Below are 16,618 nucleotides of genomic sequence, written 5' to 3' on the forward strand. Positions count from 1 at the left end.
TCTCATTGTTCTGCATTTCTGTAAATCAGGAATGTTTCTCAGGTATTTTCACAGAGCATCAGATGAACAGTTAAATTTTGTATAATATGAAATATATAGCTAGTGATTATTTCTCTCACAGAATGCTGTGTTAATGAAGTTTCTTTCTGGTTGGATATGCTACATGAAAAACACAAGCAAGTGTTTAATTCCTGATCAAAAATCAAAACAAATTTAGTCTTGCAGAAAATGTTCTAAAGATGATAGTCTGACTTGATAGCATAAATTATCTATTGAGTAATTTATACTTAGAACTAATTATCATTTTATTGTTTCAGTTTGTTGTATTTACCATTCTGAAAAAAAGGCTAGGGAAAATAAATTTTGGAAACTACTTTTTGTTATTTATGAAGAAAGTATAATGTACCTTTTTTCAAGGAAAGAAATGAATTTTTATAATGTTATTACACTTTATATTTGTTTTCTTTTCAGTATGAAAAAAACACATTGCTCAGTTCTCTATCCAATGACAATTGCAATGGTGAGTTAGCACTAAAAAAAAAAAAAAGTGTTTTGACTTGAATATAGACCACAGAACAAAATCTTCTTCTCCTCCCTCTCCACCTCCCTCCTCTGACCTTTCCATCTTTCCTCCTCATCTTACTTCTCCCTTTATTCTCAACCTCCTTTTCCTCCCGCCTTCCACTTTCTCCTCTTGTCCTTTTCCTCCCTTTTCTGCTCTATACTTCTCTCACCTCCTCTTCTTTCTTCGTTCTTCCTTCTCTTTTTGCTCTCATCCTACTGTCTCCTCCCCTTCCCCTTTTTCTCTGCTTTTCTTTTTTCTTCTTTCTCCTCTCCTCCTTCATCTCATTTTCTACTTCCTCTTCATCCTCCTACTCTTGCAACCTGCTTTGTTTTAGAAGTAAATTTAAATAAAGGTGTATAAACCTACACAGGATGAAGATGTAAAAACTTATTACAAGCATTAAAAATGCCTGAAACACTTAAATACAAGGTCTGACAATTAAGTTTGTGAACTTATTGCAATGATGTTGCTAACCTTTTTTTGATATCACAGGGATTATTCATTATACATTTGTACCAACTGGACAAATAGCTAACCAAGTTTACTATTTGCAAGTGCTAAAAAGGCTGCATGAAAAAATTAGATGACCTGAAGTTTTTGCCAACAATTCTCATGGCTCTTGCATCACGACAATGCACCAGCTCATCCAGCACTGTCTGTGAGGGGGCTTTTAGCCAGTACACAAATAACTGTATTGGAATACCACCCACTCACTTGATCTGGTCCCCAATGACTTCTTTCTTTACCCAAAAACAAAGGAAATTTTGAAAGAAAAACATTTTGATGACATTGAGGACATCAAGGTTAATATTATGAAAGTTCTCATGGCCATTCCAGAAAACGAGTTCCAAAATTGCTTTGAAGGGTAGACTAGGCACTGGCATCAGGACAGAGCTTCCCAAAGGGAGTACTTCAAAGGTTACTGTAGTGATATTCAGCAATGAGGTATGTAGCACTTTTTCTAAAATGAGTTCGCGAACTTAATTGCCAGACCTCATATATGGTGTTTATAAATAAATGGAGGTAAATACAATGTCCATTGACTAGAATACTTTATCAAAAATATGTTCTTGAATTTATTTATAGATATAAATTTAACCCCAATTAAAATCCCAATAGGACATTTTAATGTTAATTGACAAGCTCATTTAAAATTTTGTATAGAAACTCCAATGGCCAAGAATAGACAAGACTCTTGAAATATCTGAACTAGGGAGACAATATGTTTTCTTGGTGATCAAATGTATTATGAAACTCTAGTAATCAATGCAGTGTGGTATTGGTTCATAGATAAATGAACAGATCAATAGGATAGAGTAAAGCCTGGGGCAGAGGTGAGGATACTCACATACATTGGTGTTTGATTTGTGACAAGAGTGGCACTGCAGAGCAGTAGGAAAAAGGCAGTCTTGCTAATATAAAATGATGAGACAATCATGTATCCATTATGAATGAAATTAGACCTCTATGCCATACCACAACCAAAATCAGTACCAAGTGAATCAAAAGCTTACTAGTGGTAGACAAAATTTAAAAATACAAAAGAACATATACAATAAATGTAAAACATTAAGCATAAAGACAATAACCATTAAATTTCACTAGATAATTATTAAGAGCTTTCATTTACCAAAAAGCACCCAATATAACATGAAAGATAAACCTGACTGAAAGAAGACAGATGTAACATAAGTGGAAAGAGAATTGCACTCCTCAACAAATCAATGAGTAAAAAGATAAATGACCCTATAGAAGAGAAGGCAAAAGACATGACTAAAACAGACATTTTCTTTTTTTTTTTTTTTTTAATTTATTGGGGTGACAATTGTTATTAAAATTACATAGATTTCAGGTCTACAATTCTCTATTACATCATCTATAAATCCTATTGTGTGTTCACCACCCAGAGTCAGTTCTCCTTCCATCACCATATATTTGATCCCCCTTACCCTCATCTCCCACCCCTCACTCCCCTTACCCTCTGGTAACCACTAAACTATTGTCTGTGTCTATGAGTTTCTGTTTCTCATTTGTTTGTCTTGTTCTTTTGTTGTTTTTGGTTTATATACCACATATCAGTGAAATCACATGGTTCTCTGCTTTTTCTGTCTGACTTATTTCGCTCAGCATTACACTCTCAAGATCCATCCATGTTGTCACAAATGTTCCTATATCATCTTTTCTTACCGCCGAATAGTATTCCATTGTGTATATATACCACAACTTCTTTATCCATTCATCTATTGAAGGACATTTTGGTTGTTTCCATGTCTTGGCCACCGTAAACAAAGCTGCAATGAACATTGGAACACATGTGTCTTTATGTATAAATGTTTTCAGATTTTTTGGGTAGATACCCAGGAGAGGGATTGCTGGGTCATATGGCAATTCTATTCGTAATTTTTTGAATTTTTTGCCTTCCATAGTGGCGGCACAAGTCTGCATTCCCACCAACAGTGTACGACGGTTCCTTTTTCTCCACAGCCTCTCCAACATTTGTTACTATTTGTCTTGTTGATGACAGCCATTCTGACTGAGGTGAGATGATATCTCATTGTGGTTTTGATTTGCATTTCTCTGATGATTAGTGATGTTGAGCATTTTTTCATATGTCTATTTGCCATTTGTATGTCCTCTTTGGAGAAATGTCTCTTCAAGTCCTCTGCCCATTTTTCAATTGGGTTGCTTGTTTTTTGGTTGTTGAGTTGCATGAGTTCCTTGTATATTCTGGATATTAGCCCCTTATCGGAGACACTATTTGCAAAATCTTCTTCCATTCAGTTGGTGGCCTCTTTATTTTGTCGATGGTTTCTTTTGCTGTGCAGAAGCTTTTAAGTTTCATATAGTTTCATTCGTTTATTTTAGCTTTTACTTCCATAGCCTTTGGAGTCAAATTCATAAAATGCTCTTTGAACCCAAGGTCCATAAGTTTAGTACCTATGTTTTCTTCTATGCAGTTTATTGTGTCAGGTCTTATGCTTAAGTCTTTGATCCATTTTGAATTAACTTTGGTACATGGTGACAAATAGCAGTCCAGTTTCATTCTTTTGCACGTGGCTATCCAATTCTCCCAGCACCATTTATTGAAGAGGCTGTCTTTGCTCCATTGTATGTTTTTAGCTTCTTTGTCAAAAATTATCTGTCCATATTTATGTGGTTTTATTTCTGGGTTCTCAATTCTATTCCATTGGTCTATGTGTCTGTTTTTCTGCCAATACCATGCTGTTTTGATTATTGTAGCCCTGTAGTACAAGCCAAAGTCAGGAAGTGTGATACCTCCATTATTGTTCTTTTTTCTTAAGATTGCTTTGGCTATTCAGGGTCTTTTGTGGTTCCAAACAAATCTGATGATTTTTGTTCTATTTCTTTAAAAAATGCCATTGGGATTTTGATGGGGATTGCATTGAATCTGTATATTGCTTTGGGTAATATGGCCATTTTAACTATGTTGATTCTTCCAATCCATGAGCATGGAATGTCTTTCCATTTCTTTGTGTCTTCTTCAATTTCTTTCAAAAATGTCTTATAGTTTTCAGCATATAGGTCCTTCACATCCTTGGTTAAGTTTATTCCTAGGTATTTTATTCTTTTTGCTGCAATTGCAAAAGGAATTGTTTTTTGTATTTCTTTTTCTGAGATTTCATTGTTAGTATATAGGAAAGCAATGGACTTTTGTACGTTGATTTTGTAGCCAGCAACTTTATTGTATTCATTGATTTTTTCTAATAGCTTTTTGGTGGAGTCTTTAGGATTTTCTATATATAGCATCATGTCATCTGCAAAGAGTGATAATTTAACTTCTTCATTCCCAATTTGGATGCCTTTTATTTCTTTCTCTTGCCTGATTGCTCTGGCAAGGACTTCCAACACTATGTTGAAAAGCAGAGGTGATAGGGGACAGCCCTGTCATGTTTCTGAACATAGAGCAAAGGGCTTCAGTTTTTCATCATTAATTATGAGATTAGCAGAGGGCTTGTCATATATGGCCTTTATTATGTTAAGGTATTTTCCTTCTATACCTATTTTATTAAGTATTTTAATCATAAATTGATGTTGTATCTTGTCAAATGCTTTTTCTGCATCAATTGATATAATCATATGATTTTTGTCCTTTATTTTGTTTATGTGATGTATCACATTGATGGATTTGCGGATGTTGAACCATCCTTGTGCCCCTGGGATGAACCCCACTTGGTCGTGATGAATAATCTTTTTAATGCACTGTTGTATTCGATTTGCTAGAATTTTATTTAGATTATTGCATCTGTATTCATCAGAGATATTGGTCTGTAGTATTCTTTTTTTGTGCTGTCCTTACCAGGTTTTGGTATCAGGGTAATGTTGGCCTCATAAAATGAGTTAGGGAGTACTGTCTCTTCTTCAATTTCTTGGAAGAGTTTGAGCAGGATTGGTATTAGATCCTCTTTGAAGGTTTGGTAGAATTCACTAGTGAAGCCATCTGGTCCCGGACTTTTGCTTTTGGGAAGGTTTTGGATGACTGATTCAATTTCGTTACTGGTGATCGGTCTGTTTAGATTTTCCAGTTCTTCATGGTTCAGCCTTGGAAGGCTATATGTTTCTAAGAACTTGTCCATTTCTTCTAGGTTGTTGAATTTGGTGGCATATAGTCCTTCATAGTATTCTTGGATGATCCTTTGTATTTCTGTGGTGTCCGTGATAACTTCCCCTTTTTTGTTTCTGATTTTGTTAATTACTGTCTTCTCTCTTTTTAATTTTGTGAGTCTAGCCAAGGGTTTGTTAATTTGTTAATCTTTTCAAAGAATCAGCTCTTTGTCACATTATTTTTTTCTATTGTCTTTTGTTCTCTATTTCATTTAGTTCTGCTCTAATTTTTGTTATTTCCTTTCTTCTGCTGACCTTGGGTTTTACTTGTTCTTCTTTTTCTAGTTCTTTAAGGTGTAACATGAGGTTATTTATTTGGGAGTTTTCTTGTTTCTTGAGATAGGCCTGTAATGAGATAAATTTCCCTCTTAAAACTGCTTTCGCTGCATCCCAAAAATTTTGGTAGGATGTATTTTCATTGTCATTTGTTTCTATGTATCTTTTGATCTCTCCTCTAACTTCTTCTTTGACCCAGTCCTTCTTTAAAAGTATGTTGTTTAATCTCCATGTATTTGTGTTTTTCCCCACTTTCTTTTTACAGTTGATATCCAATTTCAAAGCCTTGTGATCAGAGAATATGCATGGTATGATTTCAATCTTCTTAAATTTGTTGAGACTGATTTTATGTCCCAATATATGGTCTATCCTTGAGAATGTTCCATGTACACTAGAAAAGAATGTATAGTCTGATGTTTTAGGATGAAGTGCTCTATAAATGTCAATTATGTCCATTTCATCTAATGTGTCATTTAGGGCTACTATTTCGTTATTTATTTTCTGTTTGGATGATCTATCCATAGCTGTCAATGATGTATTTAAGTCCCCTAGTATAATTGTGTTTTGGTCAATTTCTCCCTTTAGTTCTGTTAGTAGTTGCTTGGTGTATTTTGGTGCTCCCTGATTGGGGGCATAAATATTGATGACTGTTATGTCTTCTTGTTGTACAGTCCCCTTCACCATTATGAAATGTCCATCTTTGTCTCTTGTTATCTTTTTCACCTCGAAGTCTGTTTCATCTGATATCATGATGGCTACACCTGATTTTCTCTGGGTACCATTTGCTTGGAGTGTCAATTTCCACCCTTTCACTTTGAGTCTATGCTTGTCCTTGTAGCTGAGATGTGTCTCTTGGAGACAGCATATGGTGTGTTTAGTTTTTTTAATCCAATCTGCTACTCTGTGCCTTTTTATTGGTGAGTTCAGTCCATTTACATTTAGGGTGATTATTGATATGTGAGGATTTCCTGTCATTCTATCTTTAGTTTTCTGGTAAGGCTGTGTCTCCATTGTTTCTTTGCCTTTTTGTTGTTGTCTGTTATTTCTGTGTGGTGGTATTCTATGATGTTTCCCTCTGTTTCTTCTTTTATTACAGTATGTATTTCAGTTCTGGATTTTTTTTGAGTGGTTACCCTTAAGTTTATGTAAAAGAAAGTTTGATATTTAGAGTATTCCATTTTCTTCAGCACGCTTACTTTCTCCATTCCCATATTCCGGTTCAGGCCTTTACTCTCCCCCTTTTTGAGTTTTGTTTGCCACAAATTGTCCCTGTTGATGGTGGTCGAATAGCCTCCTTTAGTATTTCTTGTAGTGCAGGTCGTGTATTAGAGAATTCCCTCAGCTTCTGTATGTCTGGAAAGGTCTTTATTCCTCCTTCATATCTAAAGGATATCTTTGCTGGATATATTATTCTTGGCTCATGGTTTCTCTCTTTCAATAGTTTGAATATTTGGTTCCACTCCCTCCTGGCTTGTAGAGTTTCTGCTGAAAAATCTGATGATAATCTAGTGGGCTTTCCTTTGTAAGTTACCGTCTTCTTTTCCCTGGCTGCCTTGAGGATTCTTTCTTTGTCGTTGATTTTAGACAGCTTCAATACAATGTGCCTTGGAGAAGGCCTGTTGAGATTGAGGTAATTAGGTGTTCTATTTGCTTGTTGGATTCGAGGGTCCATTCTGTCCACAAGTTTGGGAAGTTCTCATCGACAATTTGTTTGAATATATTCTCCGTTCCCTTGTCAGGCAGTGCGGCCGGCGGGGTCTCTGCTCCCGCTCCCCTCACAAGAATGCAGGATATGGTGAGGCCAAAAAGGAACACCCACGGAGCCATAGGTAAGGGAGTCATACTACTGTAGTCTCACTGGATGCTGGGCTCACCGGATGCGCGACCTGCCATCCGCCTTTCCGCCAACCGACGGACAACTCTCCTCTACTCTCCTTGACTCTGTTCCTCTACTCTCTTCCGCTCTCCTCGGCTCTCCTCGGCTCCTCGGCAATCCTCGGCAGTCCTCGGCTATCTTCGGCAGTCCTCAGCTCTCCTCGGCAGTCCTCGGCTCTCCTCCGTAGCCGTAGCAGTTATTCCAGCAGTCAATTGGCTAACCAGCCACAGCTGACGGCCAATAAGCCACAGCTGACGGCCATCCACCACCTGGGCCAGCACCCTTCTACGTGAGGCCGAGAGCCTGTAAACTACTTTCTGGGGCTCTGTCCCCACATCCCTTCTCTCTTTCTTCTCCTTCTGATATGCCCATTATTCTTATATTGCTTTTTGTGATGGAGTCAGAAAGTTCTTGGAGAGTTCTTTCATTTCTTTTAAGTCTCAAGTCTCTTTCTTGTTCCATCTGTGTAATTTCCAGGTTTCTATCTTCGATGTCACTGATTCTTACCTCCATCTGGTCAACTTAACTACCTAAGCTGGTTATTTCATTCTTAATTTCTTCTATTGAGTTCTTTATCTCCAGAAATTCTATTTGGTTCTATTTTAAAATTTCAATCTCTTTCGTAAAATGCTCATGCTGTTCTTTGATTGTGTTTCTGAGTTCATTTAACTGTCTATCTGTGTTTTCTTGCATCTCGTTGAGTTTTTTCAGAACTGCAATTTTGAATTCTCTGTCACTTAAGTCACATATTTCTGTATCTTTAAGTGCCTTTTCTGGAGATTTTTCACTTTCTTTCTGAACTATCTTGTTGCCTTGCTTATTCATGGCAATTACTGGTTTACTATTTCTCTTCTTAGACATCTACAGGAGTGGCTTCTGCTATACTATGATAGGAAGTGGTCTTTCTTTTGTTTTCCACTACTTGTTGGTAGAATGTTTTATTTTTTCTCCAACTGCAGCTTATTTTTCTTCTCCCACACGGTAGTGCTATGTTTTCTCTGCACTATTCCAGCTTCTCACACAATGGGGGGGATTCCCTGGGAGACGGGCTTCTCCTCTGTTAATAGTTCGTCTAGGTCACAGGGCGCAGTGTCCTGGTGGGTATGCAGAGAGCTTTTGATGTTCCAAAGCTCTTCCAGCTCCAGATTCAGAGCTCGTATGTTTCAGCAGTTCTGTTTATTCCTGCAGGGATCCACCCAGATAGGTGGGGCCAGGGGCAGGGTGAGTTGTGAGAGGTGGCCCAGAGCAATGGCGGTGACCACCACCACAGCTGGTCCTGCTTCCACAGCTCCCTCCCCTTTGCCGGAACTAGTTGGGTTGCGAATTTGTGTCTGCGTTCCACAGTTCTCAGAACAGCAAATATTCTATTCTTTTGATCTGACTTGGCTACTGGTTCCACTTCTAGCACCGGGCAGGTGGGGGCGGGGCGAGCTCTGGGAGGGTAGGGAGGGGTCAGCTAGTCTCAGTGCCTAAGGCTTCCGTTCTCTGCTTGGCAGTGAGGGCTTAAACCACCGTTTTCAGCCTTCTTCCCTCAGTCTTTTCTCCAAGGTCTCTGCCATGAGCGTTGGGTTCAGCCGTGTTATATGCTGCCTCCTCATCCCTGTGGGCCGTAAAGCGAGCCCTAGCAGTCCGAGTTCTTCCCTCTCCCGCAGCTGCGGTAGTTTCTGGGAGCAGCGAGCTCAGAGCACTGAGCTAGGTCTGCGTCCTGTGCCAGCGCGGCTCTGTCTCCGCACTTCTCCCTTCCTTCCTCCCCCAGCTCGCGCGATTCTCCCACCTGTAGGTGACTTCGGTAGTCAGCCTCTTCATCTTGCCTGTCTGCTGTGCAGGGAGTCCTTTGTGGAGTTTTTGTTGTTCGATTCGTTGTAAATTCTAGGGGAGCTTTACAGAGGCTCACCTCACACCGCCATTTTTCCTCCCAATCTCCAAAAAAGACATTTTCTAACTTATCAATAAATATATAATAATATTCTTAACTTCACTATCATTCATAATAATTATTGAAAAAATGTAAATTAAATTCATTATACACACACACATATAAATACGGTAAAAATTAAAAGTATGATGGTATCAAGTGTTGGTGAGGATACAAGACAACAAGAAGACTCTCACAATGCTGGTGGGAATGTAACTGTTACAACTAATTTGGAAAATAGTTTGACAATATCATATAAAAATGAAGACACACATACCATATGGCCAGCAATTCTACTCCTTGTTATACATCTCAAATAAATGAGAGCTTATTTTCAGCAAGTTACATATATGAGAATGTTCACACAGTATTGTTTGTAACTATCCAAACCTGAAAATAATTCACAGTACAAAAAAAAATATCCGACATATATATATACTGTGGTATACTTATACTTAATATTTTATTTGATATAATTATTATATGGTATAGTTATACAATAATGAAAATTCAGAGTCTCATAAACATAACTGGGGAAAAAGCAAGACAAAGGAAAACGTATTATAAAATTCCAATTCTATTTATATAAACCTAAGAAACAAGAAAAGCTGAGCTATGTTAATTTTTGTACTTCTAAAGAAAATAAAAAAGAAATCTCTTAATATTGTACCTGAAAACATGTACAAGATTATTCATAGTAGCTTTGTTTATAATTTCTCAAATCTGGAAACAAGTAAAATATCTATTAACAATACAAGACTATTTGGAATGTTTATATAAGGGGACAAAATACATATTATAATGTGGTATGTAATATATTATAAATAAATAAATAACATATATAACGAAACAGAATAAAATAAATATTTTATAAATATAAGAGTCAAGTGCATGTCTCCCATCAACATAGATGCAGTGCAGATGTTAGCTTCTGTAGTCTTTTCTGATTTCTTGTGGAAAATTTACCTTCTCCTGCTTTGTGCTATCAAAAATGGTTACATAATACTGGTGTAGTATTTATTTAATGATCATTTCTTGAATGTCATACTCCCCTACTAATCTGGACATTTTCATCTCTAGACCAGGCCCACTTTGTCTGAGAACTGTAGCTGATGCACAGTCACTTTTCCTGTTTACTTGTGAAACCTTTGGCACACAGTGGTCCTTTTATAGGAGTCACAACTGGTTGACCAGAATATTTATTTTGGCATCCTTCTCTTTTCCCCTCTTCTGACTCTCCAAAGTATCATGGATTCTCTCATCTCTCCCACTTGTTCAGGAACACTATCCTGCTCTCATCTCCCTGTGCTTTAAATGCAAAGATTACATTTACTGCTATTGCTCTTGATTTCTTTTTCAATTTAATTACAATTGAATTACCTATAATTCTTGGATTTATTACTTTTACTTTTTTCACTTCTGTGTCTCTGATTCTGTCCTTAATAATTTTCAAAATGAATTAGTATGCTTTTTGTATATATTTGTATTTTTTTTTCTGCTATGAGACATTGTTGGTTTTATTCCATGGATAGAAAATAACCACTTCCCTGTGCTTACATCAGACAGAAGTAATAGCTCAAGGTAATTCCTCCTATGAGGAAAAGTACCTGAGAATCTTCTAAACAAGGGGCAACAAAAAGCTACTGCACATAGTTGGCGTTGGCACACAGTCTGAAATGTAATTGCTATTCCAGCTTTATTCTATTTTGTGATATAATGACATCTTAACTTTAAATCACCTTTACTTTAAAATTCCCGTTATGCTTAACAAATGATAAACGTTTCTTTCTGAGGATCAAGTGCCCACTCTTCAGCATGGCACCTAAAACCCTTCATCATCTCAAACTGTTTTTCCTTTTACTACACATTACATGCATCCTCCATCAAGTTAGACAAATCAATTAATGACCCCTACATATAATTTAGTCATTCCTTGCTCTGAATTCTTTGGATTCTTTTGAATAGAACCATCTCCCTTCTCTGCCAATCTAAATCTCACATTTTCTTTAAGAGTTAATAGAGAAGTAAAGTAAATTCAAGGGACATAATCCTTGGCAATTCCATTAAGTACAAATATAAGTCAACCAGACCTAGGCAGGGAAATATACAGTCAAATGCAGCCTGGGATTCAGTATCGTTAGTTATAAAATGAAGACCATAGTAATAAGAAAGCAGAGAGACTTTCGCACACTTCATTCAAACACATATCACCTTATATGGTTATAGCATTGCTTTATTTGTACGTAGTTTTTCCTAATTCAATTTTAAGACATTAGATTCCGTTACATTATCTTTTTTTTTAAGCATTGTGTATGTCAATTCTTTTCCCAAAGATTTTATTGGGGAAGGGGAAAAGGACTTTATTGGGGAACAGTGTGTACTTCTAGGACTTTTTTCCAAGTCAAGCTGCTGTCCTTCAATCCTAGTTGTGGAGGGTGCCATTCAGCTTCAAGTTGTCCTTTCAATCTTAGTTGTGGAGGGCACAGCTCAGCTCCAGGTCCAGTTGCCATTGCTAGTTGCAGGGAGCGCAGCCCACCATCCCTTGCGGGAGTCGAGGAATCGAACCGGCAACCTTATGGTTGAGAGGATGCGCTCCAACCAACTGAGCCATTCAGGAGCTCAGCGGCAGCTCAGCTCAAGGTGCCGTGCTCAATCCTAGTTGCTGCCCACCATCCCTTGCAGGACTCGAGGAATCAAACCGGCAACCTTGTGGTTGAGAGCCCACTGGCCCATGTGGGAATTGAACCGGCAGCCTCTGGAGTTAGGAGCCTGGAGCTCTAACTGCCTGAGCCACTGGGCCGGCCCTACATTTTCTTTTATTGTTCAATGAACACTTGGTCAGTGAATGCAAATTACAATGATATTTGTTTAGCAGTTTACAGTTTTGAATGGGCATTCTTCCTTTCAATAATTCTGAAACAGAAAAATACTATACTTTCATTTTCAAGTAGGTAACAATATACTCCTCATTTTCCTGTTGACGAAGTTGAGGCCTATAGGAGATAACTAACTTGCTCTCCATCATGAAGTAAGTTAGAGACAGAAATAGAGTCCCTGTTGAAGGCAGATATGCACAAAGGAAAGGGTGTTTATAACCATGATTCAGGAGTAGTGATCTAAATGCAGTCCACAGGGACACAAAGAAGAAGGGTGGGGTGGTTTTAATCCAGAGAAGCAGAGGTGACAATGGTATCTTCTTCTTCTTTGGTCACAGAGCTATGAAAATGGAGAAAGAGGATGGACTTAAAAGAGATTTCGCCACATAATTAACACAGCTGGCACTTCTGGGGTGTTGGGGAAGGGAGAGGGCAATATAAGTGATGATTTTGAAGCTTTGAAACTCTCAAACTGGAATAATAGGGAACCAAGGAGTGTAGCTAAAAGGGAAGATACATTTATTTCAGAGGATGGTGAATTTGATACTGGGAGGTCATCAATAAGAGTGAGTTTTGGGGATCACCAAATAGATCTGGAAGTAACTGGAGCAAAGGGTGACATTAGCTGAGCACGAGAGTGGGGAAGAGAATAAATACCCCCTACCCAGCAATCTTGACAGAAAGGGAGGGTTTGTAGTTTAGCACATAATTGAATAATCAAAATATATAAAACAAGCTATGTCAATAATAAGATGGAAGTCATCATATTTCTCTGAATGGAAACAAAAATTGCTCAAATGTGGAGAAATTTTCCATTACCATATTTAGTGGGTTGTGTCCCCAAACACTTTAGTAACCTTATGCCATTACCAAGAGACACTGTTAATGTCTCTCTTAGTATTATGATTCTCCAGATTCACCTCCACCACCTTCTCATCAGCTTAGCTTCGAATTCTCCTCCAGGTTCCAGCTCACACATCCCATTATTCTTTTTCATTTCTGCATTAATTAATGCATATCCTGATTCACTCAGCGAATATTTGTTGTATTTATTGTACATCTACTAAATCCTTGGTGCAACAACAGGGGCTACATAGTCAAGGATGAAAAAAGCAGGCATGGTTTTTGCTATAATGGATCCTGAAGTCTAAAATAAACTCCCTGTCCTCACTACAACCCCCCACTCCCCAAACCAGCAATCCAGTTATATTGGGTTTCCATTGCTGCTGTAATAAATTGCCACAACTCAGTGCTTTAAAACAACACAAATTTATTATCTTACAGTTTTAGAGGACAGAGGGTGAAATGAATCTCACAGGAGAAAATCAAGGTTTGGAAAGGCTGATTTTTTTTATAGGGAATGTTATTTTTATGGAGGTGAATCCATTTGTTTTCTTGCCCTTTAAAATTTCTAGAGGCTACCTGCATTCCTCATGGCCCCTTCCTTCATTTTTAAATCTCCCTGACCTCTTCTTCCTTCACCACCTCTCCTTCCCTGACTCTGACCCTCTTGCCTCCCTCTCATAAGGACCCTTGTGATTATACTGGACGACTCTAGATAACCCAGGATAATCTCGCCATATCAAGGCCTCCCTTAATTTAATGAAATCACAAAATCCCTTTTGCCACAGAATGCAACATATTTACAAGTTCTGAGGATTAAGATGTAGGCCTGGTTACCTCCAAGGATTACATGACCAAAGGGCAGACTGGACAGGAACCAGAGCCCTTCTAAAGTGAATCCTGCTCTGTAGGATCAACCCCTGCACAACAGCTTCTCCACTGTATTCATGGCCAGTCCTCAGAACCAGTCAGTCTCAGATCAATCCTTCCCATTTACATGTAAACAGCAATGAAAGCTCAACTACTACAGGATATCACAAACAACCCACACATGGGACACACCAGGAGCACCAGGCTCATGTAACAGGGATACTGTGCCACTAGGATTCACAGGACACCTACTACATAAGACCAATATACTAAGACTGGGAGACATAGCAGCTCATCCCAATGACATACAAACAAACACAGCGAGGCAGCCAAAATGGGGATTCAAAGAACCATGTCTCAAATGACAGAACAGATCAAAGCTCCAAAAAAAGGAACTAAACAAAATGAAAATAAGGAATCTACCAGATGCAGAGTTCAAAACACTGGATGCTCAGTTATCTCAATAAGAACTTCAACAAAGAAAGAGGAGGAAAACATAAAAATAGAGACAGAAACATTTTTTAAAAGTCAGAAATGAAAAATACAATAACTGAAATAAAGAATACATTAGAGAGAATCAACAGCAGATTAGATATAGCAGAGGATCGAATCAGCGACTTAGAAGATAAGTTAGCACAAAACACTAAATCAGAACAGCAAACAGATAAAAAGAACCCCCCCCAAAAAAATGAGGATAGTTTAAGGGGCCTCTGAGACAACATCAAGCATACCAAAATTCACCTCATAGGGGTACCAGAAAGAGAAAAGGGAGAACAAGGAATTTAAAAAAATAATAATAAAACTATGTCAAGAAATAATAATGGATAACTTCCCTAACCTGCTGAAAGAAATAGACATACAAGCCCAGGAAGTCCTAAACATGATGAACTAAAAGAGGCCCACACCAAGACATATCACAATTAAAATGCCAAAGATTAAAGACAATGTAAGAATCTTAAAAGCAGCAAGAGAAAGGCAGTAGGTTACCTACAAGGGAGCTCCCATTAGACTGTCAGCTGATTTCTTAAAAAAAAAAAGTTGTTGGACAAAATGTATTGGCATGAAATATTCGAGGTGATGGACCGATAAACAAGATTACTCCACCCAGCAAAGCTATCACTTAGAATTAAAACAGATAAAGAGCTCCCCAGGCAAGAAAAAGCTAAAGGAATTCATCAAGACCAAACAAGAAATGTTAATGGAAATTCTTTAGGAAGATGAAGGGGAGAAAGAACATAAATATGAATAATAAAATGGCAATAACTATATATCTATCAACAATTATTTTAAATGTGAATGGGTTAGAGTGGCTGAATAGATAAGAAAATAAGATGCTTACAGACACTGACTAGAAGAGACTCACTTCAGATTGAAAGACACACACATACTGAAAGTAAAGGGATGGAAAAAGATATTGCATGGAAAATGGAAATGAAAAATAAAAAGTTAGGGTAGCAATAATATAACCGACAAAATAGACTTTAAAACAAAGGCTATAACAAGAGACAAGGTAGGACCTAGTAATTCTACTTTTCGGTATTTACCTGAAGAAACCAAAAACATGATTTGAAGGGACATGTGCATCCATATGTTCATTGCAATATTCTTCACATAGCCAAGATATGCCGGCAATCTAGGTATCCATCAATGAATCAATGATTAAGAAGAGGTGATACATATATACAATGGATTATTACATGCCATAGCAATAAAAAAATAAAATCTTGCCCTCTGCAACAACACGGATGGACTTAGAAGGTATTATGCTGAATGGAGTAACTCAGACAGAGAAAAACGAAAGCTATATGATTTCACTTATACAGGGAATTTAAAGAATGAAACAAACCAACAGAACATAAACAAACTCCTATGAGGGGTGATCAAACAATACAGTGAAGGTTTAAATAAAAAAAAACTATTACAGTAAAAGACACATTGTCATTAATCCCCCTCAAAACACTCCCCCTTGCTTTGAACACACTTATCCCATCATTCTTATCACTTTCTGAAGAAGTTCTGGAAGTCTTGTTTTGTGAGTATTTAGTTGCACTGTCATGGCTGCTGTGATGTCATGAATGGATTCAAAATGTTTACCTTTCATGGTCATTTTGACTTTGGGGAACAACCAGAAGTTGCATGGTGCCAGATCCTGTGAATAAGGTGGATGAAGACACACTGTAATGTTTTATGCATATTTGGCAGAAATTGCCATATACCAGAAGTGATGTGTGATACAGAGCCTTTTTGTTGTGATCAAAAACTATGGTGAATGCTGCTGCCAACTGCCATCCAACAGAAAGGCAGGGATCTTCAATACGGGAAGTAATGTGTTGAACCTTAGTAACAAAGCTCCATGTTACCTGGCTTCTGGTATGGCAATTTCTGTCAATAAAAATGTTATGGTGTGTCCTCATCCACCTTATTTATGGAATCTGGCACTGTGCAACTTCTGGCTCCTCCCCAATGTCAAAATGACCATGAGCAATAAACGTTTTGAATCAATTCAGGACACTGAAGCAGCCACGACAGCACAATGAAAGACACTCACAAAACAAGACTTCCAGAACTGCTTCAGAAAGTGGCAAGAATGATCAGATAAGTGTGTTCAAAGTGGGGGGAGGGCGGGCGTGTTTTAAGGGGGGTTAATGGCAATGTGTCATTTACTGTAATAATTTTTAAAAATTTAAATATTCATCATATTCTTTAATCACATCTCATAGATACAGAGAACTTTTTGATGGTTGCCAGATGGGATGGAGGTTGGAGGGATTGGT

At 37.7% G+C, this 16,618-nt stretch overlaps 1 protein-coding gene across 1 annotated transcript in view; it reads left to right on the forward strand.

Annotated features, from left to right (window-relative positions):
* SLC26A7 (solute carrier family 26 member 7) overlaps positions 1-16,618 on the forward strand; it is a 269,056-nt gene that overhangs the window by 212,330 nt on the left and 40,108 nt on the right. The window contains exon 14 of the mRNA XM_074318598.1: positions 472-520. Within this exon, the coding sequence (XP_074174699.1) occupies positions 472-520 (49 nt within the window). The remainder of the gene's footprint in view (positions 1-471; positions 521-16,618) is intronic.

The sequence above is a fragment of the Rhinolophus sinicus genome, linkage group LG14 (genome assembly GCF_036562045.2).
Source record: "Rhinolophus sinicus isolate RSC01 linkage group LG14, ASM3656204v1, whole genome shotgun sequence".
Lineage (NCBI taxonomy): Eukaryota > Metazoa > Chordata > Mammalia > Chiroptera > Rhinolophidae > Rhinolophus > Rhinolophus sinicus.